This window comes from Balaenoptera acutorostrata, chromosome 20 (assembly GCF_949987535.1).
Source record: "Balaenoptera acutorostrata chromosome 20, mBalAcu1.1, whole genome shotgun sequence".
Classification (NCBI taxonomy): Eukaryota; Metazoa; Chordata; class Mammalia; order Artiodactyla; family Balaenopteridae; genus Balaenoptera; species Balaenoptera acutorostrata.
In genome coordinates this window covers 51,055,766-51,083,674 of record NC_080083.1, presented here as the reverse complement: position 1 = coordinate 51,083,674, position 27,909 = coordinate 51,055,766, and the positions used below count along the sequence as shown (strand labels likewise).

Here is a 27,909-nt window from a genome sequence, read left to right as displayed (position 1 = left end):
AGGTGACAACCCGTCCACTGGGGCCAGAGTACCGCCCACTATTTCCGCAGACAGGCACCCCGCTGGACAGCCGGTCCTTCATTCCCCACTGTCTGCCTCTGTGTTCTTTTCAGGAAAAGGCATCCTTTCAATCAATGGCACAGGGACACAGCCTTGTTGCCAACACCAGGCACTAGCACTGATTGTGGTGCCTGAAACAGGTGATAAAGCAAATGGAATAAAGGGCAATGGAAGTACACTTCTCCATTGAATGGAAATACAATTTTCCATTCTTTCGAATGGAAAATTCGAAAGAAGCAGCCAACAAGTCTACCAAGAAGCAAGTATACTTTTTATTGTTGAGAAACATTTTCTTAAACAACAGTGTTCACTTCACTCTTAGCTGAAACTTCAGGCTTTGAGTGACATTTTCTTGCCGATCTGGACCTGGTGTAACCGTGCTGTGCTATGTTCGCTGTAACTAGAGATATCTTTGGCATTTTCTTCCCTTAGCTTCATAATTCATGGAACATCTTGTACAAAAAAATGTAGATTTACAGAAAAATATGCATATAAATCACTTATTAATCCCAAAACGTAGTAAATAACATAGCAAAAACTTGATCAAATCCGTTTCATACACAAGCTGGACAGATCTGTTGTGCCTAAACTCTAACTTACCTGTGGCGTTTTATAAATTAGTGCTTTGACATTAAAAAGGAGGTTTACAAAAAGGCCCTGCGTAATGTCAAAGACTCTAATTTCTCTCTCTATCCTTGCTTTTCATTCTCTAGAATTTATACTCATCACACGCCTGTCACCATTCTTATAAAAAGCAGTTATTTTAAGAAAAAAATTGCACTGCAATCATGATCTAAGTAGCCTTCAAAATTCCATGTTACCGAGAGAAGGGCGTCCCTTTATAAACACATGTCTGAAACAAGAGCCCCACGCCTGTCCACGCAGACATGTCAGGTAAGCGGGGTACCGGCCGCAGTTTCATTGCTCAGGGCCGCGTGGTCACCGTGACATTGGCGGGTGTCTGCATCCAGAGCGGCCTCCTGCCTCCCACCCGTGCCACTCCTCTGCCTCGCGCCCTCCTCAGGAGACTTTGCAGCTGTTTCTGGTGCAGCGTCTTGGGGGGCTCTGGGGAAGGTGGGCGGCCTTCGCTTTTCGGAGGCTGGTCCTCTTGTGGCCGGAGCTGGTGGTGAGGGAACAGGGGCGGCCGTGCATCACCCTGGCATTCAGGCCGCTGGCCATCGAGAAGGACTTGAGGTGGCTCCTGAGGGCCGTGGGCAGCGGCAGCCTGTCCACCAGGTGCACGGGCGTGCAGGACACCACTGCCCGGCAGCACAGGTCCTGCAAGCTCAGTACTTGGGAAAGAAAAGAAAACCTGTTTCACTTGTGTTGTCCTGGGCACGGGGCCAACTCAAGGGCAGCCACACACCTGTCCGCCCTCCTCTCTGGGACTCGGGGGCAAGATGTCCCACCCTGTGCCCACGTGCAGTGATTGGAGATGGATGGTCCTGCTTTCATCACCTTAAATCCAGTTTGTCCCCAAACTTGAGACCCCCACCATCTCTCCCTCTAGGTCTGAGAGGTGAGTGGACTGCCCAGCGATGGCCAGTGAGGTCTCCTCAGGACTAACGTGACCAGCTTTTGGGGTCGGAGACCAAGGGCTTCAGGAGACGTGCTTCCCCAACTGAGTAGCTGACACCAAAAACGTGTGTTATCAGCTTTATAAACACGTATTGGAGAACACACCAGAAAAGCAAATGCTGTCATTTATGTTTCACCTACATCGTTCGTTCTGTGAGTCAGGGTCCCTGCTCAGATAGAGAGGGGCTCCCAGGGGCCTGCTGGGAGGAGGAACGGCATCTCACCCCTGATGCAGTCGGGACACCCCTCAACCCCTAGAGGATCAGACAGAAGAAACACGACCCAGGGCTTTGGCTCCTTTTGGAATCAAGGTCCTAACAAATAACGTTCAGAACAGTGCTTCTCAACTGGGGGCGATTTTGACTCCCCAGGGCTTTGTCTCCTTTTGGAATCAAGGTCCTAACAAATAACGTTCAGAACAGTGCTTCTCAACTGGGGGCGATTTTGACTCCCCAGGACATTCGGCAAAGTCTGGAGATATTTGTGGTTTTCACAAATGGGGGCAGGAGACCAGAGATGCAGCTCACCCACAGCACACACAATGCCCCCACCAGAGGACACTCCATCCAAAATGGCACTAGTGCTGAGGGGCAGAAGCCCTGATTTAGGAGAATGGAGACAGTGGCCTGGGGAATGGGTCCTGGGAGGCTGAGCGCTGGCGGGGCTGCAGGGTGGGCTGGACGGACACCTACCCTTGCTTGGCCTCCAGAGCCGGTCCATCCCATGCCGCAGCAGCACGATCCTGGCCAGCTCCATAAAGGACTCAGTGATGTTGAAATTGCACAGCGGGCTGACCTCGAAGAATGTCACACCCAGGCGCTCCGCATAGGCCTGGGCCTGTTCCGTGGGGACCTGCCGCTTGAAGGCCAGGTGCAGGCGGTTCCCCACCAGGATTTTAGGGACCCCCGGGGCGTGCTAAAGGGTGACAGAAGGGCAAGGAAAGTGGGTCCCGTGCAGGCTTTGTTGTTGGTACCATGGGTGTCCCGGGGTGAATGGTGTCCACCCAGAACCTCAGAATGTGTCCTTTTTTGGAAATAGGGTCTGTGCAGATGTAATTAATTAAGATGAGATCTTGGGGTGGGCCCTAAATCCAGTCACTGTGTCCTTATAAGGAGCGGAGAGGACATAGGACACACAGGGAGGAAGCCACGTGATGGTAGAGCAGAGACAGAGTGACACGTCCACAGGCCAAGGACCAGGGACTGTCGGCAACACCGGAAGAAGGAGGCAGGAAGGATCCTCCTCTCGAGTGTTTGGAGGGATCACAGCCCTGCCGACACCTCGCTTTTGGACTCTGACCTCCAAAACTGAGAGAATACGTTTCTGTTGTTTTCAGCCACACAGTTTGTGGTGAGTCGTTACGGCCGCGCCAGGACACTCACACAGTGGGTGGGACTGACCGCTCCACGTCTCCACTGGCAGCTGGGCCGGTCAGGGTGCCAGCAGGCAGCAGCCTGGTCACCAGCTGTCAACCTACCTGACTGCATGCAGGGCCCGATCCTGTGCTGGGAGGTGATGCGTCCTCCTCCCTGTGGCTGGAGCCTTGTGCCCTGGCCGCCCCAGCCCGCCCCCCCTCACAGGGCCACATGGACAGAGCCCTGGCCATGCCATACCTCATTGATCTCCTTAATCCACCGGTCGATGCCATCAAAGGACCAGCGGTTTGCGATGTCGTAGACCAGGATCACCCCCTGGGGGAGGCACAGTCACTGGTGGACAGTCTGGCTGGCATGCAAGCCACTCAGGCACACACTCACAACCAGCTAACTAGCCAGTTTACTTATGTTAACACAAAACATATTATTTTGATTTGTCTGCCAAATGTAGCAGTTATACGATCACTTCCAGTGATATTTCATAAGCTCATTGATAAACCCTCAAATGTGAATGTGAGTTGGGGACTGGAATTCAATTCCCCACATTCATGAGCTGGTCCAGGGACACGGAATGCGGGGGTACTGCAGAGCCCACCCACCTGGACGGAGGGCTCTCACATACGTACAGACACACACGCACATGAACACGGCGCACACACAGCCCACGTGCCTGCATATTTATGTACACACACGTGTAGATACACGTGCCTACACGCTGCTCATGCACACGTACACACAAATGTAACACATGCACACACACATCCCTGATGCTGAGGGCTTGGGAGCCACCAACCAGTCCATGGCACACTTTTAGACTCTGGCATCACCTTGTATGTGAGCTAATTGCCTTGTCCTCCAAGTATCCATTAAAGAACATTCCAAAAGTCATTATTCAAAGTCAGTTTGAGGGACTTCCCTGGTGGTCCAGTGGGTAAAACTCCGTGCTCCCAATGCAGGGCCCCGGGTTCGATCCCTGGTCAGGGAACTAGATCCCACATGCATGCCGCAACTAAGAGCCCGCATGCTGCAACTAAGAAGCCTGCATGCCACATCTAACAAGCCCGCGTGCTGCAACTAAGAGCCAGAGCAGCCAAAATAAATAAATTAATTAAAAAAAAAGAAAAGAAAAACAAAGTCAGTTTGACCTCCCGGTTCAGGGGTCTTACCTGTGCGCCCCGAGAGTAGGAGCGGAATATGGTACAAAATCTTCCCTGACCCGACGTATCCCTGGAAAAGATGTTGGAGGTCTGTAAGAAGAAATCACTGCTTCCCGACAACAAGGTTTTTGAACTTGGGAGCCAGAGCAAATGCATTTTACAGTTGTCAGTTGGTGGCCATCCCACAGAAAGTCCGAGCCCCCAACAAGACATTGGGCACTTTATCCCTGGAGAGATCTGGACATTGGGATGTCCTTTTGGGCTCATTCTCTTTTCTAATTATTTAAAAAGTCAACTAGAGAAAATAGTGATGGGTTTCAACATAATAATTCTGACATTTCAATAAGTCTAAGTTTTTAAAAAGTTGTTTAATTTGGAGATAAAGCTGTGTAGTAAGGAATGTGAGTCTACACTGGGGGAGAAATAGGCCAAAGGATTTGGTGGGGTCACGCCACTTCCAATTAACTCTAAAAGATCATGGGAATCCCCTGGCCAGTCCAGTGGTTAGGACTCCTGGCTTTCACTGCCAAGGGCGTGGCTTCAGTCCCTGGTCAGGGAACTAAGATCCCGCAAGCCACGTGGCACAGCCAAAAAAATAAATAAATAAAAATAGAAGGTCACGTGAAGTCAGCCCTGTGGATGCATCCCTATGTTCATCAATACAAGGAAGTGACCCGGGGGTGCATTAACTAGGATAAAGAAGAATAGCACTTCTGGGATCGACTCTGCCCTGTGTGGGGGAATTTACTAAGATGGACCACCAGGATCAGGCAAGGGGGCTTCGTTTTAGACGCCGAGGAAAAAGGAGCAGCTGTTACAACAGTTTTCTGAGTCCCGTACAAGTTTGGGTTGAGAGGGGAGCCCTCAGGAGGTCTCCCGGGAGGGAGGAAGGGAAAAGAGACTTGAGAGTCAGCAGTGGGAAGGGACAGGGTCATTGAGGGGACATCGTGGAGAGAGGCTTCCTGGCCCAGACTTGGGGGCTGACTGCTCCTGATTAGGGGCAGATGGGGGTGGGAGAAGGGGCTCCCGACCACTGCAGACACTTGTGGCTTGGGGAGAGGTCTGGCATGGGCAGGCGGGAGAAGGGAACCATGCAAGTGACCATGCAGGTGGTCCAGGAGAGGGGATGACACAGGGGCTAGTGACAGTGGTCAGGAAAGCCACATGGGTTGGGGGCAACTCAGGGATTAGTCACAGCAGGAAAACCCTAGTCCCCCACCCCCAGAACTGGAGGGGCAGGGGTGTGACCAGAGTCTCAGAGCCAGGGCTGCCGGGAGTGGGGACCAAGAAAGAGACCCAGTCCAGAGCTAGGCGACACCCTGACCTCTTGCCCTCCTACCCTCCACCCTCCGTCCTGTTGATCTTGGTCACGACACACAGCCCCTCTGGGCACTAGAGAGGCAGAAGCAGAAGCACGTCCACATGCTCTGGACAGACTCCAAGGCCCACACAGATCTCATCTCCCTCGGGGGGCACGGGGTCAGGCTGGGGCTGAAGCAGTGGATATTCCCACAGGTGGTACCAGAGCCCCCGAGGACCTGGACAGACCCGCCCTGTGCTCAGGGGCCGGGCAGGACCCCTGACTCACCAGAGCTGCAGCTTCACCCGCCGGCCGTCCAGCAGGATGGTGGTGGTCTTGTAGTCGATGCCTGTGAAAGAGGGTCAGGGTGGCTTAATGCAAAGCACTTCCGCAGTTAGGCTCAGGTAAAAGGTGCAGATAAACTCTCTCATGCTGGGGGAGAAAGGACTTCCCGCCGGTGCAGATCCAGGGCTCACAGAGACGGCTGGACTGGGCCCTGCTCGGACCCTCCCCTCGCCCACCGGCCTTGCCCACTTGCTCTGTGGAGCGGGGCCTCCAACCTCCTTCCACTCCTCCCTCACCACCACTGCCTCCAGCTCAGCGCCCAGGCCCCCGCCGCTGCCCAAAGGGTGGGCAAGCAGGAGCCCCCTGAACCGTTCAGCAGCTGGCTCCACGCATGGCCTGCTGGCCCCGGGTTTGCCGAGTGGCTGTGGGCAGCCCACTCACACACCCTTGTCTCCGCTGGACTCAGGGCTAAAACACGGAGATAGTTTCCCCCAAGTTATCACGCTAAGAATGTAAAGTAAAAACGTGTAGAATATGAAATTAGGTATGAAGTATTATCTCAGCTATGCAAAGACAAAACGTGTGTACGTATGTGCACAGGGGTGATGAAATAAAATTCATGTTTTATGGCAAGACAAGAAAAACTTAAACATAAAGTTTTTCTGCCCTTACGGGCCTCCTCGCTCCCTTTTAATGTGTATTGTGTGTGCATCTGCATTGACCAGACCTCCTTAGGAGACAACATTCCTTCTTAATTTTGTAAACTGTCAGGATGACCTGCTCAGAACTTGATAACTCCTCAGGAGATAACCTTCCTTCCTAATGTTGTAAGGGGTCACGATGACCCAGTTTTGCTTTGGAGGAGCAGACCTGGATGGTATAAACTATCAATATGTCATTTGATGTGTATCCTTTTGTCTCAAAAGCGTCTATAACTGTACTTTGACCTCTGACAGTTTTCAGAGCTTTCTGAAAGACTGTCTCCCAGGTTATAATCCTCAGGTTGGTGCAAATAAAATTTTCCATTCCTTTCTTAGACCAACTATTGATTAATTTTTTCATCAGTATGCATGGCGTAGTCGGCAGGATATCAGAGATGCCCACCAGAGGATACCTGGGGTCTACTCTAAACTGGTGCTCAGTACTAGCCCTTTGAGCCCCACCTGCTTCTTGGAACTCCTCAGGTGTTCCGGTGAGTTCTCCTGATAGCCAGATCTCATTATTTAAGTGATGATCCTACAAATTTTATTCAAGCTTTTTTGTACTTAAGACTTGGAGTCTTAAGGGGCACCAATGCATTTCCTTGGCAGGGTCCTAGGGGGATCTAGGCAGGAGGCCCCGGGAAACATAGGTGTCTGGAGTTTCGTTAAATTTGGCTTAAATTAAAAACAAACAAAACAAACAACAAGTTGATATATGGTCTGAGCAAATGGTTTGCCAGTGAAACAAGAGACAGCTTGCTCAGCCCCAAGAACAAGGAACACCTGCTCCTTCCGGCCACAAGGTGTCCTCAGGTGACTGAGAACCTAGTGGAAGTATCTGGGGATCAATCTTCCAGATGTGTAGCAGTACTACAGCAGATCCCACTACAACAATTAAGTAAATGCTGCTCTTCCAGGGACGCAGGAGATAAAGGCTGATCACCTAGTGCTCCAAGCACCCACAGCAGTTTTAGACTGTCAGAGGGAGAAACCAAGACATGTGAAAGAGCCGAACCGACCCTAGTGTAATTCCCTGGAGAGCTTGACTCAGAAGCAGCACCCACAACCATACTGTCCTCAGAAAGTTGTTCAGATCATATCTTTTCTCTGAATTAGGCAACCAAGTTGATAATGGGAAATTGTGCTTCAAAGGTCAAACAGCTCCTGAATGGACAGCCACCTATGGTGATACCAGCTGGGTTTATATAGAGCTGATGCTTGCAAGTGCTTACCTAACTGGGAATCAAAGGAAACCCCCCCCCCCAAAAAAAAGGAAATCCCGCCCTGAAATGACCAAGCTGGATTCTTTTTTGGTATTCCAAACTGATTTTTCCGTGAACAGTCAGAAGAAGCCAGCAGAGGGTAATTTCTTACCATGTCAGTCAATCTCCTGGACCCCTGCCCACAGGGTCTACTGGAAACAAGAGTGGTAAGAGCTTTTCTTTTTTCTAAAATTGGATTAGCAGCAGAAATTATTTGTAGGGCTATCTTCTTGGATCCTTTGAATTGGAAAGACTCCTAAATATTTGTAGGGCTAGCTTCTTGGATCCTTTGAATTGGAAAGACTCCTAAATTGGAAAGCTCCCATCTTAAACTATTGTACCTATTTTAATTGGTATGCGAAAGCCCCAAAAGGCTTCAAAATTCCAAAATAGCCTCATTTAAGGATTTGTTGTAGAACGCTAATGAAAGATTGATCATATAAAAGGTACCTACAATAAAAGACTATAAAACTGCCATAACTACTATTCCATCCTCCTTTTTTTTCTTTTTTAAATTTTTATTCATTTATGTATTTTTTGGCTGCATTGGGTCTTTGTTGCTGGGCGCGGGCTTTCTCTAGTTGCAGCGAGCTGGGGCTACTCTTTGTCGCAGTGCGTGGGCTTCTCATTGCAGTGGCTTCTCTTGCTGCGCAGCACGGGCTCTAGGCACGCAGGCTTCAGTAGTTGTGGCACACGAGCTTAGTTGCTCCGTGGCATGTGGGATCTTCCCGGACCAGGGCTCAAACCCATGTTCCCTGCATTGGCAGGCAGATTCTTAACCACTGTGCCACCAGGGAAGTCCCTAAATGGTTATCTTTAGAAATGGGACCACCTGAGGTTATAGGTGAGCCTCTTGGGGTCAAAGGTTGAACTGAGGGCCATAGTGAAAGAATTTCTTAAACCCAGGGAAGATCCTCAAAAGCTTTTGTAAATGGATTACCAAGATGGGAGGCCACAGGTCTGTCTACACCTGTGACCATAGCTGATATTCAGAGCCTGATAGGAAAAAAAAATTTTTTTTGGCCTTCTCCTCTAAGCTAAATGAAGGAAAGAAAAACATTCCCACATAGGTGGATGAGTATGTCGGTACTTTGATATCCTTTAGGTGGCCACCCAATTATCTGAGGAATTAAAAACAGCTGTCCTTGTTTTAGAACTCTAGTGTTTACAGGACCAAAGGTGTGGCTTCAGAAACAGCCCAAGGCCCACCAATCCTTTTACCACTCCCATAATCTACCCTATTTATCTTAAGAGGCCGTAAGTAAAAAAAAAATCTGGCTTTAAGGGAAGAAAGAAAATCCTCCTAGGAGAACTTGCGTTTTTCCTCCTCTGCCTTTGAGATACAAATGTTCTATCCAGTCTTCTCCTGGAGCTCTTATCCAGGCCATCTTCTTTAATGCAGATTTCAGGAAAGTAACTCTTTTGTTTTTTTTTTTAATATTAATTTAATTTAACTTGTTTTTGGCTGCATTGGGTCTTAGTTGCAGCACGTGGGATCTTCACTGGGGCAGGTGGGATCTCGCTGCGGTGCACAGGCTCTTCGTTGTGGCGTGGGCTTCTCTCTCTCTAGTTGTGGCGTGTGGGCTTAGTTGCCCCACATCATGTGAGATCTTAGTTCGCCGACCAGGGATTGAACCTGTTTCCCCTGCATTGGAAGGCAGATTTTTTTACCACTGGACCACCAGGTAAGTCCCTCAGGAAGGTAACTCTTATCCAAAGGAAAAAACAAAAGAGGGATAGGTAATTTGGAACTTGATTTGTCAAGGGCAATACACATCTTAAATGTCTTTTCCATAAATATTAGTAAAAAGGATTTAGCCATCTAAACAGGTGACCTTGATTTGTTCCATCTGCAAGAAACCCAATTTGAATCCAACATCTTTTGTAACTTACGTGTTTTACATTATTGTACCTGATTCATGGTTGAAACTCTGGAATGGGAACTGGGGTCTCTGTTTGTGTCTGTGTGTTTGTATGTATCTGTAAATGTGTGTGTTGTAGACGTGTGGCATTGCCAAAATTAATTTATAAAAGAGCTCTATTTAATTGGCTTAAAGGATAATAAGCACTTATACAAATACTCAGAAATATAAAAGAAATGAACCCAAATGAACTTCAGGATCACATGATCTAGGGTTAATTTTTAATGAATGAAAACAAGTTTGAGTTTATTGGTTTAATTATAAAGACATATCTTTTTTTTTTTTTTGGCCACGCCACGCGACATGCGGGATCTTAGGTCCCCGACAAGGGACTGAACTCACCCCACTGCAGTGGAAGTGCAAAATCTTAGCCACTGGACCACCAGGGAAGTCCCAATATAGACATACCTTTAAAGTCATCAACATTAAGTATATACTACTTTGTATGTAGGTTTACCAGAAATCAAATAAGATCGTATAATTCCTGTCACAAAATTTGTCAGCAAGAAAAATAACCTGATGTGATGAAACTTTCAAGCAAATTAAATGTAAACGAGATAAGAGCTTTTAGGTGAACTCTTTAGGAATGATAATGTTTTAGGACTGTCTACTTAAAAATAGTTTCTCCATATTTTTGGCAGTTTTGATTACACTTTATGTAACTTATAAAGTGATAGTTTCTTGCCTTTCACACTGTGTATCACCTACTCCTACTAAGATAATGATATCTAAACAAATTGAAACTATTGATCACATCTACAGTTCTCCATAAATTAATGAACATCCACGATGCACATGCTTCCTCCCCAGGTGGAAATTAACCTTCACACAGAAGAATCAGGGATGGGGCGTACGTGGGGAGCAGCTCTGGGGAGAAGGAACAGTGGAGAGAGTCCAGAATGGCTCATCCTCAGGATCTAGCCTGAAACCAGGCCCACCCCTCAACCTGTCGGTTACATAAGGCCACAAACTCCTTTTTGCTTAAGCTTCTTTGAGTTGACTTTTTTGTTTGCACCAAAAAATGCCCTGACAGAAAACCCATGTAGCACAGTGACTGGAGAGAGGGACAGAGGAAACCTGACACACAAATCCTGGAAAAGCTGCGGAAGATAAATTTTAACATCTTCCCAAAGCAGAGCACAATGCCTCCCACACCCCAGAATTTCACTAATAGTGAATATGTATTTAAAAGAAAATCTACAGGAATTCCCTGGTGGTCCAGTGGTTAGGGCTCCGCCCTTTCACTGCCGAGGGCATGGGTTCAATCCCTGGTCAGGGAACTAAGATTGTGCAAGCCGCGTAGTACGGCCAAAAAATAAAAATAAAAGAAAATCTAACTCAATGATAATGATCTAACTATTAACATTCAGGACCCAAACTGAACTGACTCTGGTGGTTGTTCCCACCAGGACAGCCCTGCCGGGTCACCTGCCCTCGGCACACTGACCCTGACGCCCGGGACACTGAGGCATCCTCCCAGAGCCGCGTGTGCTTTGGAGACCCAGGCCCACTCGGTCTCCATCAGTGTTAGTATCCTTTAGAGCTGCAACCCGGCCTACTTCCCTCCATCTGTTCAGCTGTGCACTCCCATGGAAGGCACCTCCTTTGAACTGGGGACAGGGCAGAGCAGGGGAGGTCCGGGGGTGGGAGATAAAGCTTGAAAAAACACTGCCCACCCCCACCCCCTATTTGATCTGTAGGGTGGAAAATGGGAACGGAGATGGGCTAGCCCCCTGGGGACCCCACAGGTCCCCCACGTAGCACTGTCAAGACCCTGCAGGGAGAAGCTCTGTGGTGCGTGGGATCAAATCCCAGTCCTGACGACCAGTGGCTTCCTCCCTCTCCCCGTGCCTCAGTTTCCCTGACAGCTCACGTCTGGTACCTGCCGCCAGCAGTGGCCTCAACTCAGCACAAGCTCCATTCTTCCCCAGGCCTTTGGGTCCCAGGACATAAACCCTCTGTCTCAGCTGTACCTGCCACAGAGAAGCCCCCAAATTCCACCCATTCACGCCAGGTTCGAAGTCCCATTGGGAGAAGAGTCTCTTTTTTCATACACTTATTTATTGAACCGTTTTCTTTTATGTTCCTCCTGTTATGTGTTTGCTCTGTTCCTATTTACTGTATTTCCTCTTCTCTGTTACCTCATGTTTTTGACAGTACTGGTGTCAGTGTTAGGGTCAAAAGGTGTAACGCACATTCGCTGCACTGAGCTAATTCACCAAGAAGTCTGTCCATCAAAATAAAATAAAAATACACAAAAGCTCCTAGAACAAAGCCTGTCGGAATGTTCACTGAGTGAGTCAGGACAACAGAGACAAGAAGAGAGATAATTTTAGCCTGAAAAACAGCAAATGTCAAATGCCAAGACACTCCCTACACTTTGAGGCCGTGTGATGTGTAAATAATCTATTTCAGCTCATCCAGCACCTGCCGAATTCTATCTCCTCGAGCAAGAGGACGCAAACATGTAAATACTGGTTAAGTATCATTGACAAACATATTCATCATGAGGACCTGACTTTTGAGAATGTGTCTTATGTTGAATTAAAGTATCAGAAAGCAGGGTGCTGGCTGCCAGGGGCGGGGGAGGGTCCAGGTTTCCATTTGGCGGGTGAGAAAAATGTTCTGAAATGAGAAAGTTACAGGGTCGTGAATGTACCAAATACCACTGAATTGTTCACTTTAACGTGATTAATTTTATACTATGTGAATTTCACCTCAAAAGAATGTATATATATATGTCCTATCCAGAGACTGACTCTGGCCTGGCTTCCCCAATCAGAAGGGCACTTTGCTGGGAGATGTTGGGGTGCCTCGCAGGACCGAGGGGGCAGGAGGGCTGCACAATGGGGCTCAGGATGGGAGAAGCAGGGAGACCCCAGGGCTGAGGTACAGGCCCAAGCTTCACCCATGGCCAAGGCCCAGAGCCTGCCCCTGCGGGGCTGCCTCCCGTTTCTAAATGGTTCTAAAAGTGAGTCATGCATTTTTTTTTTTTTTTTTTTTGTCTGCGTGGCATGTGGAATCTTAGTTCCCTGACCAGGGATGGAAGCAGTGCGAAGCGCAGAGTCTTAACGACTGGACCCCCAGGGAAGTCCTGCAAGTCATGTTTTAAATGGGCATTTGAAGTGTGTTCATCATATGAGAATCCCACACAGAGAGCAGTTACTGAAATCAGCACCAGTCCCCCTCCTCTTCAGAATCTACCCCACTCCTTTTTGAAAAGGAAAGTATGTTCCCTGCATGTTTCTCCTTCCTGGTTTTTCTCTGTGAATTAGCAAAGCGGTGTGACCCAGGTGCTTCCAGGCTCCTCGTGGCCTGGCTGTCCCAGCTCATCCACACAGCTCCCAGCTCTTAGCTGCCTGAGCCGCTCACTCCCCACTCTGGGGGCTAAACCCTCCCACACCCTCCCTGGCAGGGACAGGACCACTGTCATGCCTGCCTTGTTCCCTAACGGCCTGTGTCTGTGCTGAGCTGCTGCGTCCAGGTACCCTGTGAAATCCCACAGCAAGGACAAGCCCCACCAACCAGATACCGGCGGGACCCAGCACATCATCCCCCATGAGTGAAACTGGGGAGTAACCCAGAGCCTTCCCTAACCATCGCTCGGGTGTGGCCAGATGATAGCCCCCTCTTTCCAGAGCCCCGACACCTCAGAGCGTCCCAGTCCCTTCAAATTGCAGGGCTGCCCCTGCCAGGTCTCGAGGTCACCCTGAACCTGGACTCAGGCTGAGGCAGGAGATAGATGGGCCCCAGGCTGAACAGTTTCTCCCCTGTGGACAGAAACTCCATAAAAGCAGGATGATGGAGGAGGCTGGGCCCTGCCCAGATAAGAGATAAAAGACCACATATTCCTCATTCTTGAAGTCAAGGAGACCTCCCCGACTACACATGCACAGAAAGGCTCCTTGGAGGTCAAAAAGGGAGGGGGCGCCACCCCATAGTAAGTGATGTCAACTACCCATAGGCCTCTTCGCTAGAATCCATGTTGGCTAAGAGATGCGCACACACACATGCGAGGACCCTGAGATGAACCAAATATAGATTCAGAACCAGGCAAAGCAAGAGGATTGCCAAAGGAAACCTGGAAGAAATGCCCCATAAAAGTGATTCAAACTACCACAACGGCGCAACTCTCTCTCTGAGCCCGCCCGTGTGTCTATCCACACGTACCGTACTATTTTTCCTCCTAATGAACACTTTACTTGCCTCACTACTTTCCGTCTCTATGTGGAAACTCATTTCTACACAGCGACGGGTCAGGGCCTTGTCACTGTCCATTGGTCCCTGGTGGTCTGGTGGCCAGGATTCAGGGCTCTCACTGCCACCGCCCAACCTCAATCTCTGGCCGGGAACCGAAATCCTTCTTCAAGCCGTTGCAGGCTGAGGCCACCCGAGATCAAGGCCAGCAATAGGGTTCAGCGGTCAGGCCAGGAGGGGCCTCCCCCCGCCCTACTTTGGACAGCCCAACAGTCTGGGTGACACTGCCAGGGAAAGCATTGCCATCCTCCATGAAAAAAAAAAGGGCGGCGGGACTTCCCTGGTGGCACAGTGGTTAAGACTCTGTGCTCCCAATGCAGGGGGCCCAGGTTCAATCCCTGGTCAGGGAAGTAGATCCCACATGCTGCAACTAAGAGTTCGCATGCCACAACAAAGGAGCTGGCGAGCCGCAACTAAGGAGCCCACAAGTCACAACTAAGACCCAGCGCAACCAAATTAAAAAAAAAAGCGGGGGTGCATCTTTGATTTTAAAGTGCAGTTTTCTGATATCAGCACCCCTTTTTCCTGCCTGTCCCACAGTGGGGGCCCTGCAGGCTCTGCCATCTACCACCTCCAGTCTGGGCAGCTCTGCTCACTTGGGTGGTCAGCCCCCAGGTGAGCTGTGTCAGGGAAGCAGAGCTTTATTTTCAGTAGCACCCCTGTGCGAATACATCCAACCAAGGAGGTGCCACATGTCTTCAGAAGGAGCCCGAGCCCCTGCTGATTCAATCTCCTACTTTCATCCCTTGGGAGCAGCAGAGGCTGAGACCACCTGCTGTGTGTCAGGGGAAGGAAAGGACCTCACTGGAACCACACACGGAGGCTCTCGTCACTGGTTGTGATCACGACCAGCCGAGCAACTGTCCCAAAGCTGGACGGCAAACCAGGCCACCTGTCCATGCTCTGGAGGACAGTTTCGGATGAGCTGCCCTGAGCTTGGAGAGCCCATGCCACCTTCTCTATTAGCCCGAAAGATGCAGGGACCTCATTTTATATTCAGTAACTGTGGTCTCAGGACACTAAATGTCAGAGAGGGTGAGAGGCTAGACAGACACCTATGCAAGATCTGTATGCTAAAAGCTATAAACCACTAGTAAAATAAATCGAAGAAGATCTAAATAAGTGGAGAGAAATAACTGTGTTCATGGATTGATAGACCCAGTATAGTTAAGATGGCAGTTCTCCCCAAATGGATCCACAGATTCAGTCTCAAAGACCCTAGCAGGATTTTTCGGGGCGGGGGGGCTAGAAATGGACAAAGCTAAATTTTATTATTTATTTATTAAAAAAAAATTTGGGGCCCACCTTGCGGCTTGCGGGATCTTAGTTGCTCAACCAGGGATTGAACCTGCACCCTCTGCAGTGACAGCACAGATTCCTAACCACTGGACTGCCAGGGAATTCCCAAAGCTAAATTTTGCATGGAAAGTTAAAGGAATTAGAATAGTCAAAACAATTTTGAGGGCTTCCCTGGTGGCGCAGTGGTTAAGAATCCGCCTGCCAGTGCAGGGGACACGGGTTCGAGCCCTGGTCCTGGAAGATCCCACATGCCGCAGAGCAACTAAGCCTGAGAGCCACAACTACTGAAGCCCATGCGCCTAGAGCCCACGCTCCGCAACAAGAGAAGCCACCGCAATGAGAAGCCCACGCACCATGACGAAGAGTAGCCCCCGCTCACCGCAACTAGAGAAAGCTCGTGCGCAGCAACGAAGACCCAACGCAGCCAAAAATAAATAAATTAATTAAATAAATTAAAAAAAAAACCAATTTTGAACAAAAGGAACAAAGTTGGAGGACTCACACTACCCAATTTCAAGACTTACTACATATTTAAAGTAGTCAAGACAGTGTGATAATGGCATAAAAATACACAACAGAAAAATGGAATGGAACTGAGATGAGAAATAAAGCCACACACATATGGCCAATTGATTTTTGTTGTTGTTTTTTTAAAGATTTATTATTTATTATTTATTTACTTATTTATTTTTGGCTGTGTCGGGTCTTAGTTGCGGCACATGGGGTCTTCGTTGCGGCATGCAGGATCTTTAGTTGTGGTATGTGGGCTCTTTGTTGCAGCGTGAGGGCTTCTCCCTAGTTGTGGCATGTGGTTTTTCTCTTCTCTAGTTGTGGTGCGCAGGCTCAAGGGCGGGTGGGCTCTGTAGTTGTGGTGCGGGTTCTAGAGAGCGTGGGCTCTGCAGTTTGTGGCACACAGCCTCTCTAGTTGAGGCGCGCGAGCTCAGTAGCTGTGGTGTGCGGGCCTAGTTGCCCTGTGGCATGTGGGATCCTAGTTCCCTTACCAGGGATCGAACCTGCGTCCCCTGCATTGGAAGGCGGATTCTTTACCACTGGACCACCAGGGAAGTCCCTGGCCAAGTGATTTTTGACAAAGGTACAAATCAGTGCAATAGAGAAAGCATACACTTGTAACAAATGGTGCTGTAACAGCTGGGCATCCCTACGCAAAAGTAGTGAACCTCAGTCCATACCTCATGTTATATAAGAAATTAACTCAGGGACTTCCCTGGTGGTCCAGTGGGTAAAACTCCGTGCTCCCAATGCAGGGGGCCCAGGTTCGATCCCTGGTTGGGGAACTAGATCCCTCATGCGTGCCACAACTAAGAGTTCGCATGCTGCAATTAAGAGCCCACATGCCGCAGCAAAGATCCCGCAAGCCACACCTAAGACCCAGAGCAGCCTAAATAAATAAATAACTAAATAATAAAAAAGAAATTAACTCAAAATGGGTCACAGTCATAAATGTAAAACTAAAACTTCTTTAAGAAAACACAAAAGAAAATCTTTGTAACCTTAGGCAAAGTGTTCGGCAATGATTTCTTATATACAACACCAAAAACATGGTCTATAAAAGAATAAATTGATAAATTGGACTTCTTCAAAATTAAAAACATCTGCTCTTTGAAAGATACTTAATGGAAAGAAAACCCACAGACTGGGAGAAAATATTTGCAAAACACATTTCTAATAAAGGACTTGGATCTAGAATATATTTAAACATCCTCAAGAGTAGACAATAAGAAAACAAACAACTTAAAAAAATTGTAATGGGCAAAAGAGTTGAAAGACACTCACCAAAGAGAATACCACGTAGATGGCAAATGAGCAGGAAAAGATGTTCAACCTCGTTAGTTGTTAGGAAATGCAAATTAAAATTACAATGAGGGCTTCCCTGGTGGCGCAGTGGTTGAGAATCTGCCTGCTACTGCAGGAAACACGGGTTCGAGCCCTGGTCTGGGAAGATCCCACATGCCACGGAGCAGCTGGGCCCGTGAGCCACAGCTGCTGAGCCTGCGCGTCTGGAGCCTGTGCCCCGCAACGGGAGGGGCCGCGATAGTGAAAGGCCCGCGCACCGCGATGAAGAGTGGCCCCCACTTGCCGCAACTAGAGAAAGCCCTCGCACGAACCGAAGACCCAGCACAGCCAAAAATAAATAAATAAATAAATAAATAAAATTAAAAAAAAATTACAATGAGAGATCACTGCACACCTATTAAAATGGCTAATATTGAGAAACACAAAATAAAAAAATACTGACAATACCAAGTGCTGGTGAGGACACAGAACAACTGTACCCCTCATAGGCTGCTGGTGGGAATGAAAAATGGTCGGGTCAATTTGGAAACAGTTTGGCAGCTTCTTTTTTCTTTTTTTTTAATATTTATTTATTTATTATTTATTTATTTAGGCTGTGAAGGCTCTTAGCTGCGGCATGCAGGATCTTTAGTTGTGGGATGCGGACTTCTTTAGTTGCAGCATGCATGCAGGATCTAGTTCCTTGACCAGGTATCGAACCTGGGCCCCCTGCATTGGGAACACAGAGTCTTACCCACTGGACCACCAGGGAAGTCCCCGGTTTGGCAGCTTCTAATAAAGTTAAACATACACGTCATATGACCCAGCAATTCCACTCCTAGATATTTACCAAGTTCACACAAAACGCGTATGCAACTGTTTATATCAGCTTTACTCACAGATTGCCGAAGACTGGGAAGCACCCAGACATCCCTCCAGGGGTGGTTGGACAGCCCGCTGTGGTCTGTCCACCCGCTCAGCAGGAAGAAAAGGTGAAATTGTGCCCAACACAGAGGGATCTTAGAGGCTCGTGCTGAGTGCAGAAGCCAGCCCACACGCTGTGGGAGCCACTCCACGACTTTCTCAAGGGCAGACCACAGAGTCGAGGACAGATGGGTGGTCTGCAAGGCAGGGGTGCCATTCCTGCCCCAGGGCCCAGCCAATGGGGCGAGGAGCCGACAGGGGCAAGGGGTTCCAGGCCTGAGGCTGTGAGAAGAGGGGCTCCCACTGGGGCCTGGGTCCCGGCTCTTCCTCAGGAGAAGGAAACTGTCCATATTGGGAGTGTCACTACCTGTATTGGGTTGAATAGTGTCCCCCGAAATCCATGTCCACCTGGAACCTGTGAATGGAAACTTTTGTGGAAATAGAGTCTTTGCAGATGTCATCAAGCTGAGGTCACACTGAATGAGGGTGGCCCCCCATCCAGGACCGTCTTGATAAGGATTTGGAGGCAAACAGGGAGAAGCGGAGATGGAGGTGATGCTGCCACAAGCCAAGGGACAGCAAGGGTGCCAGCAACACCTGAGCTGGAAGGCTCAAGGACAGACCTTCCCCGGGAGTCTTGGCGGGGGCGGGGGGAGTGCAGCCCTGCTGACACCTTGATTTCGGACCTCTGACCTCCAGGATGGGGAGAGTGTGCATTTCTGTTGTCTTAGGCCATCCCCCACTGCCGCCCCAGTTTGTGATAGTTTTGAGAGCAGCCCTAGGAAATGATGCACCATCAACAGCAACATACCTCCTCCCCCCACTGCCCCCTCCCACCGCCCTGTGCTCCAGATGGTGCTCCAGACAGAAGCTCAGGGCCCCCGCAGGTCTGACAACGTGGGCTTTTGCCTCTCAGACACCAGGCCAACAGGACACTATTTAAGCCCATGGCCACTCAGCAGTGGTCTACCTTCTAGATTTTACTTCCAGATGGAGTTTCTCCACCTGAGAGAGAATTTAATATTCTTCACACTTATCAATTTATTTTTCCTGTTAAGATTATAACTTTTAACCTTACATATCAGGGTCAACTAGACTTTAATATGTGTAGTTATGATTCTACCTCTGTAAACTTTTTTTGCTTTTATTTTTAATCAAACAAAATGACAGTCCTGTCACGAGTCACCATAAGATTCAAATTCATGAGTAAACTCAGCTGAGTCACATTTAGGGGAGGGTAATTCATTAATTATTAGCTTCAAGAGGTTGGAATACACAACTCATATAAACAGAAAAACAGCCTGAGTGTCACTTTGGCTGAGGAAACCCCAGGATCAGTTAAATGGCCTGTGTGGTTCTCCACCAACAGCTTTGTCACAAGCTATTTGGCACAGCTATAGCACAATCTCCCAAGAGATGGCCAGCAGCAGGTGGTTTCGGGTGGGAAAGGCCGGCATCCAGAGAAAGATTAAGAAGCCAGGCACAGAGTCCCGGGGCCAGAACTGCTGTGATCGGCTGCCGGGCACAGCACAGATGCCAGGACAGGTACCTTCAAAGACTGGGGGCCCTGATGTTTTCCATCTCTTGATTCTAGAAGCATGCCGATCTCTCTCTCTACCCGCCAAGTCTTAGAAAACAAGTCACGCTGTAAGGCCCCATGAATCAAAATCCCAGGTCTGTCGCACTCAAGTCAGAAGTCCCCACAGCAGCCTGAAGGTGACAGGGGCCTGGGTACCAGATTCTAGACTTTGCAACATGTTAAAAAGAGGTTAAGACCTGGAATGCCAAAACCACTTGAGAAAATACAAACCACGGGGCCAAATTCTCAGAAATGTAATTGATTACCATTATAAAGTCCCCAAAAGGCAAAGCATGCTGTGACAAAAATAAGACCACCTAAAAAGACAAGTTGTTCATATTAGCAGACTGATGAAATGCTGGAGGCATCTTAAGCCAGAGCGGTGCAGTCAGACCAGCTTCAGGAGCCCCTGGAGGCCCCGCAAACGGGTGGGTGGACAGGGAATCTTTCTCCTGGAGAGAAGGAGGGGGAAGGCAACCCAGATCAAGTGGGGAATTTGGTTGAGGCCTCCAAGGAGGCAAGCCCACTTCTGAAGAAGGTAAACCCTGAAGATGTCACTGAAGCTATTATCTTATATCAGGACCCCTTTAAATTGTCTTGTTTGTGGATCTGACAAAATCTACATAATGGATATTTTTAGGTCCAAACCCCCCCCCCCCCCCCCCCCCCGGTGCTGCAGCTCTTCTGCTTCTGCTTATACACAATCCACTCTTTGTAGCCAATTAAGCTAAAGAAGCCTGGAAAGTTTGAAACAAAGGTTCAAAACAATCTCTTAATGTGAAGTGAACCCACAGCCTGCAAATGCTTGGTGACACACCAGCCACTTCCCCATGCCTTGCTGCTTCTCTTCACCCCACACAACCGGCCACATCGAACCTGAGCTCCTGGGCCAGCAAGGAGTGAGCAGGTGCGGCTGGCAGGACCCAGGCAGGACCTCGAGGCTGTGCCTGCCCGCTGTGCTCACCCTGCAGCCACTCAGGCGTCCTGTGCCAGTGACAGAGGACACAAGGGGTGGAGGGTGGGCCTCTGGCCCCAGTAGCTGAGTCTCTGTGTGGGAGGAACCTGGGCTGGCCGGTTCTGAGTCCCTCCCTGCCTGTCACCTGAAATCAGGTTCGCTTTGGGCTGGGGGCTGCAGGGGTTAGAGGTGAGACTAAAGGGGCTGTCACCACCGCAGAAAGGAGACCCCACAGGACACAGGGGAAGTAGGGCTGATTCAAGGGCTTTTAAAGAGAAAATCTAATATAAATGCAATTTTATCATTTTCAAATACATGGAAGTATTTATGACATAATTTTAAAAACCCAATGCATTAAATTTATTGAGTGCTCACAAGTGGTACCAAGGAAGGTGAAGGAGTTACACCAAGAAGAAGTAGGATAAAACACGACTCGACTCTCAGTTCAAACTTGAAAGTGATGACTTTATAAATCGTGTTTTGAATCTTAAAGTGGTTGCCCAGGGAAACTGGCAGAGTAGCTTTAAGCTGCCTACAGCATCTAGAAGGCAGCGGGAGAGTGCGTGAATCTCCTGGTGGAAAGACCGTCAAAGGCAAAGAGAAAGGACAAATAACCTATCTCACGAGATGATTCTTCTATACTCTCAATAAGTGGGAGTTATTATTTTTATCTCTTGGCAAAAATGAAACTGAGAAAGAAAGATGGGATCTTCCTGCTGGGAAAAGGAAGCTGGAGAAATAGCCAAAAGGGAGTAGTCGGAGAAACAGTGAGTCTCCTGCTGGGAAAAAAACTAGGAGGCGAGAGATTGCAGCCTTTGGTGTCAGTTTGATCCACTTCCCTCTCCCATCACTAATGAAATGAGCAAAATGTAGAAACTCAGCAATCAGGGAAGGAAAGGGTATGGACCTGGTGCCGGGAACACCCCAGCTGGAGCCCAGGGGAGACCCAGGATTAACAGAAGGCAGAGCCCAGCTGCTGAGGCCTTCTTTCTTTCCTTTCTTTTTTTTTTCTTTTTTACATCGTAAAGTACCGAGCTGATCTCCCTGTGCTATGCTGCTGCTTCCCACTAGCTAACTATTTTACATTCAGTAGTGTATATACGTCGATGCTACTCTCACTTCACCCCAGCTTCCCCCTCCCACCCCATGTCCTCAAGTCCATTCTCTATGTCTACATCTTTATTCCTGTCCTGCAACTAGGTTCACCAGTACCTTTTTTTTTAGATTCCATATATATATGCGTTAGCATACGGTATTTGTTTTTCTCTTTCTGACTTACTTCACTCTGTATGACAGACTCTAGGTCCATCCATGACGCCTTCTTTCCACTTCTGCCTGGAGCAGGACTTCCGAGGGGAGAGGAGGCGGGACTGGGCACCAACCCACCAGACAGAAGTGAGGCTCCAGGGCCAGCAGGGGCCCGGCAGGACCAGGAGTGTGCACGTCACCCATGGGAGGGAAGGACAGCTCCCTGAGCAGTGGGCCACCCGGCAAGGGGTCTGTGCAGGCCACACTCCCCCTCCTGCTCCTCCCGGAGCTCAGGTTACAGGACAGGGTCAGAAACCCAAGGGCACCTCCCTCCAACAGTAGGCTGAGAGGAAAACAGAAGGTCCAGCTTGGAGAAGCCAGGCCTCACCAGACTCTGTCAGAGCACAGAATACGTGCAGGTGGATCTGCCTGGGGGTGAGCAAGACACAGGGAAATGCAGCAGCGCCACCTGCAAGCACTGGGCAGACCCACCTGCAAAGGAGAAAGCATGCAGGTGGGAGGCTGTGTGGTCCCTGGGCCACGACAAGGGTGACAGAGCAATGCCGGGAAAGGGGGTCTCCCACTGCATATCTACTTAGAAAAGAATGTGTCTTGACCCCTCCCCCATCCCTCATCCCAGCGGGATGGCAGCCACCAACGTCAGAGGTAAGACGGTGGAGCCTCAGGGGACAGCCCCACCCTGGGACAGGCAGAGACTTGCTCAACACACCCAGAGTCCCTGCCAGGAACACCCATCATTTATTTGGACTGTGTTAAAATGAAGGGCTTCTGTTCTTAGAAATACTATTAATGGAGTGAAAGGCAACACAGACGAGTGTAGATACTCACAATACGTATTTCTGACAAGGGATTCACAGCCAGTATACATTTTTCAAACACTCCTACTGACCAGTAAAATAAATTCAACCTAATGAAAAATGGACAAAGGTGTTCAATCTCATTAGTCATCAGAAAAATGCAAATTCAACTACACTATACTTTCCAGAATGGTTAGAATGCAAAACAGCAAGAACCAAGTGTTGGTGTGGATGTGGGCAAACAGGACTCCCGATCTTTGCAGTGAGAGTGTAAACTGAAAACAATTTTGGAGTATCTTCTTAAGTTAAACATATGCATACCATAATACTCAGTAACCCCAGGTTTAGGTCTATTCTGACAGAAACGCATATTTTGTACTCTAAAGACGCACAGTGGGAATGTTCACTCCAGGACTAATCACAACAGCCAGAAACTGGAAACCACAGAAATGCCAACCCCAGCATGATGGGTAAATAAACAGATCGCAGTACGTTCACACCAGGGATATCATAAACCTTCCACAGCCATACACAACCCAGGAGAGTCTCACACAACAGGAGCAAGAGAAGCAGTCACATTACAGCTCTCACTTCTACACAGAATGAATGAGACAAAAGTGGCCCATGTTGTCAGAAGCCAGGCCAGCGGTGAAGCTGCGGGGTGTCATGGCTGGGGGAGGGCTGGGGGCCCAGGGGCCTGTTGGTGTTGTGCTTCCTGGGTGCTGGTTGCATGGGCGTGTTAGCTTTGTGAAAATTCACTGAGCTATGCAATTACAATAGGTACACTTACCTATATGTAAATCATACTTCCATAAAAAGTTTAAAAAGGAAGGGAAAAGAGATAGAACCTAACTTAAAAGGAAATATGACCCCAGGAGCAGAAGGAAATTCATCCCAGTTACTTCATGCAATGGAACAACCTAATAAAAACATGCTGTTGGTAAAATAAGAGTTCAAAGGAGAGTTTTTAATCAAATGAATTTTTAAAGAATTCTTTAAAAATTGAAAAAAAGGAAAATTGTAAAAGTAAGGAAAAATTAGACACCAAAAGGACATCAAAACTGAATTAACAAATAAGTTAGAACAGCCAGAAACAGTTTGCTAAAATAAAAATTACCAATAAATAGGAAAGCCTTGAGAGTACCACAGAAATGCAGAGAGAAAGACAAAAAGAACAAGGCACTTAGAAGACATGAATGGAGGACAGATAAAGGGCTTCCCTGGTGGCGCAGTGGTTGAGAATCTGCCTGCCAATGCAGGGGACACGGGTTCGAGCCCTGGTCTGGGAAGATCCCACATGCCGCGGAGCAACTAAGCCCGTGAGCCACAACTACTGAGCCTGCGCGTCTGGAGCCTGTGCTCCACAATAGGAGAGGCCGCGATAGTGAGAGGCCCGCGCACCGCGATGAAGAAACGAAGACCCAACACAGCAAAAATAAATAAATAAATAAATAAAAGTGAAATTCTGTAAAAAAAAAAAACAAAAAACAAAACACTAGGAGTCTTTAAAAAAAAAAAAAAAAAAGGAGGACAGATAAAAACAGCCCAGCATAAGAATAATCAGTGTAGTAGCCAGAATAATGGCCCACCAAAGAGATCTGTGTCCTAATCCCCAGAATTTGTGGATATGTTAGGTTACATGGCAAAGGGGAATTAAGTTTGCTAGTTAGGGATGAATTGGGAGATTGGGATTGACATATATACACTAATATGTATAAAATAGATAAGTAGTAAGAACCTGCTGTATAAAAAAATAAATAAAATAAAATTCAAAAATTCAAAAAAAACAAAGTTTGCTAGTCAGGTGACCTTAAATTACAGAGATTATCCTGGATCATCCAGCGGCCCCAGTGTGATCGCAAGGGTTCTTAAAAGTGGAGCAGGAGGCAGAGAGTCTACATCAGAATGATGAGATGCGAGAAAGGCCCCCCACCCCCACTGCTGGCTCTGAAGGTGGGGGAGGACCCACAAGCCAAGAGACACAGGCGGATTCTAGAAGCTGGAAAAGGCAGGAAAACAGACTCACTCCTAGCACGTCCAGAAAGGAACGCAGGCCTGCCGACCTTGATTTTAGCCTATGAGACTGTGTTGACAACCGACCCCCAGAACTGGAAGAGAATAAATTTGTGTTGTTTCAAGACATTAAGTTTGTGGCAATTTGTCCAGCAGCCACAGGAAACTAATATAACTGGTGTCCCTAAAATAGAAACACCAATAAATGGAACAGAAGATGTTTTAAGGACATAAAATAAATTTCCCTAAAATTAAAAAAGAAATCTGCAAATAGAAAGAGTACTCAGTGTACCAGGAGTTCAAAATGAAGCATTCAGCTCTGAGACATGGTCTGGTTAAGCTCATGAAATGAAGCAAAAAGAAGGAATCCGTCAGAAATTCATGAAGAAAATGCAAATCACCTACATGGGAAAAAAAATCAGCTGACTTCAGGCTTCCCCACATCCAATGGCAGAGGGTTGTGGAGCAATGCTTACAAAGGGTTGAGGGAAAGAAAACAGAAGCTAAGAATATTACACCCAACCCAGATACTGTTCAATGATAGAGTCAGTGGACAGACACCGTCAGACATGAAAATGCTCAGGTGATACTCACGAGCCCTTCCTGAAAAATGACTGAAAATGAAATTAGCTAATTAGACAGACAGCAAAATAAAAGGACTATTGGTGAGCACAGAGTTCTCTGCAATGTTGAATTAACACTGAGCAATTGTGGGCACTGTAGCTACGATACAGAATTGGGTGTTAGGAACCTGGGCAACGTGAACTTAACAGCACAGGCCGAAAACTCAGGTGGCGGGTGGAGGGGGATGGGTTGTGAGACTGAAATGCCCTCACCTTTCCTGCCAGAAGCACCCACATTGTTTCAAAGTGAAACGTATCTTTAAAAGAATAATGATGATGATTCCAATTTCTTACAATTTTTCATAATCTCTTTTCTTAATCCAAGAAGAATCTTTCCGTAAACCAAAAACCCACATAGGGCACATCTATCATATCGGGTCTTTTCTGCAGTGTCTCAAGCCAAGCTGACAACAAAACCTTTCGTGGAAAGTGTCTTTTTAGCCTAAATCCTCCCTCTGTGTCAAGGAAAAACCTTGAGAAGAAAGTGCTAACTAGTTGTTAGCAGTCTTGGTTCAGCACATAGAATGAAAGTAATGAAGCAGAAGCACCAAGCCTCTGTTCACACCAGCCAGAAGGACCTCCTTTTATAAATATTTGTCCACATTCCTCCTATTTGCCCCTGCACTGTTCACCTACTACAGAACAGAAAACGTTCCACAGCCTGTTCCCCCAAACATACACAGGGCGTTATTTGCTGAATGTTTTGTTACTCCACCTCTGGCCCATCCATTCACTGAGTCCCAGGCGCAGAGGACACAGCCGTGAAGGAAACAGACACAGCCCCCACCTCCCACCCCCAGTTGAAACCCAGCGCTGCGCTGTCCAGCAGAACTCTGCCGTCTCACAAGTGGCTGTCCAGCACTTAAAATGTGGCTAATGCACACTTTTAGTTGTATTTCATTTTAACTACGTGTGCTTTAAATGTAAAAAGCCACACATGTGGTTAATGGCATCATCTTGGACAACATGGTTCTAGAATCAGAATCTGCATTTTCATAGGACTGGGGATGAATCTTACTGTGCACTGCAGCGTGAGGATGGATCCAGGTTTTCACCATCAGCTCATGCCCCCCATCTCAAACCTTCCCCAACTCAGTTTGCCACCCACTGTCTTCTCAGTCCTACCCTGCCTGATCAGGACAGGAAGCACCCCCAGGCTGGCTTGAACATTAAGACTCCAGTCCCTGGGCTGCCCTTTTCGGCTCCCCGGGAACCAGACTGCAAGCCCAGGAGCAGCAGCGTCTGTGTTGGAAATGTGGCTCCCGCCCCTGAGATGACAGCTCAAAGGTCTCCTTCCACAGCCACTCATTCTGCACCATCCAAGCAGCCTGTGGTGGGTAAAGACCTGTGGGACCGCAGGACACCTGGCTGTCCTCCCACCTCCTGGCCCAAGTTCCTGCCCACGCACTTTCCTATCCACCCCTCTTCTTTTCCTCCTAATGTCCACCCCCTCTCAGGGGCTGCTGCTCTCAAACCACAAACTTCGGGGACCCCCTGCCAGCTGCCCTCTGGGGGCTCTGGCCTCCCCTTACCCTGGGACCCACTCTCCTGCACTCTCTGTCGGTGCTTCCCTTCCTGCGCCCCAGGTCACGCTCCCTAGGGTCACTTGGGTTCCTTGCCCTCCCAGGCCTGTCTATCAGCGCAAGGAGCACCTCTACACGTCACCCTGGAGAAGCCTCGAGACTTGTCCTCTGCGCCTTCTCTCCCTCTCCTTCCATCCGACCCACGAGCAGAGCCACCACCTGGGAGCCTGCACCCGCTGCGCTCCGATCCCACGATCCTGTCCCCTCGCGCCAGCGCCGCACCCTCCACGCGTGCTTTCCAAACTAGGCGCGCACAAGTGCGGCCTCCCTGCGGGGCACCCCGGAGCAGCCCTGCAAACCCTTCTCCCCAAACCCGGGCTGCATGGCGGCACGCTCGCCTCCGCCTAGCCGTCACCCCCAGATCGGGAGGACCCCAGCGCCGTATCCAGCCGCTCGCTCCCGCCGCACGCTCTGCGTGCACCGGTCCCAGCCCCACCCCCATGAGCTGCCTGGGTCCCCCACGTCCGGGGTTGGGGAGGGGGTGCAGCCGGGGCTGCCCGCATAGTGCGGGCGGGATCCAGGCAGAGCCTGGACGTCCCTGAGCCCAGCGCTCCTTTCCCCGAGTCCGCGTCCCCTCTCTTCCCCGGTCCCCGCGCGCTCCACCGCCTCTCCTCCCCGCGCCTCCGCGACCTCGTTTTCCCTCCCAGGCCCCGCGCCCCCCGCTCCCCTGGCCAGCCGAGCGCTCCCCTGGCCCGCCGAGCTCTCCCCTCCGGAACCCCGCGCCTCCCCGGCCTCCCTGGCCTCTCTTGCTCCCCTCTTCGGCTCCGCTCCCCGGGCCCGCGTCCCCTCTCCTCCTCAGCCCCCGCGCGTCCCCCCTCCTCCTCCACTATCCTCCCCGGCCTCGCTCCCGGACCTGCGCCCCTCTCCTGCCAGGTCCCCGAGCGCTCCACCCCCAATCCTTCCCGGGCCAGTCCTCACCCGCGGGGTGGCCGTACGGGGACTCGGCCGCACCGTCCTGCAGGCTCGCCAGGATCTCGCCCTTGCCCACGTCGCTGTCGCCCACCAGCAGGAACTTGAGCAGGAAATCATAGGCGCGGACCGGGCTGCCCCCGGTGCTCATCGTGCCGCACCGGCGCCCGCGCCCATGCCCAGCCCGCGGGACAGCTCAGATGCGGCGGCAGAGAAGCCCAGCGCCGCGCTGGCCCCGCAGTCCTTGGAGGGCTGCTGGCCCCGCG

The 27,909-nt window shown here is 49.4% G+C and overlaps 1 protein-coding gene across 1 annotated transcript; it reads right to left on the bottom strand.

Moving 5' to 3' along the window:
- Positions 1-310: 310 nt before the first annotated feature.
- On the bottom strand, positions 311-27,909 carry RAB40B (RAB40B, member RAS oncogene family). Its single transcript, XM_007185924.2, has 6 exons — positions 27,653-27,909; positions 5,760-5,820; positions 4,181-4,241; positions 3,252-3,329; positions 2,331-2,553; positions 311-1,352 (listed from the first exon to the last, which is right to left on the bottom strand). The coding sequence occupies exons 1-6, from the start codon at positions 27,792-27,794 to the stop codon at positions 1,081-1,083; spliced, it is 837 nt and encodes a 278-aa protein (XP_007185986.1). The 5' UTR covers positions 27,795-27,909; the 3' UTR covers positions 311-1,080.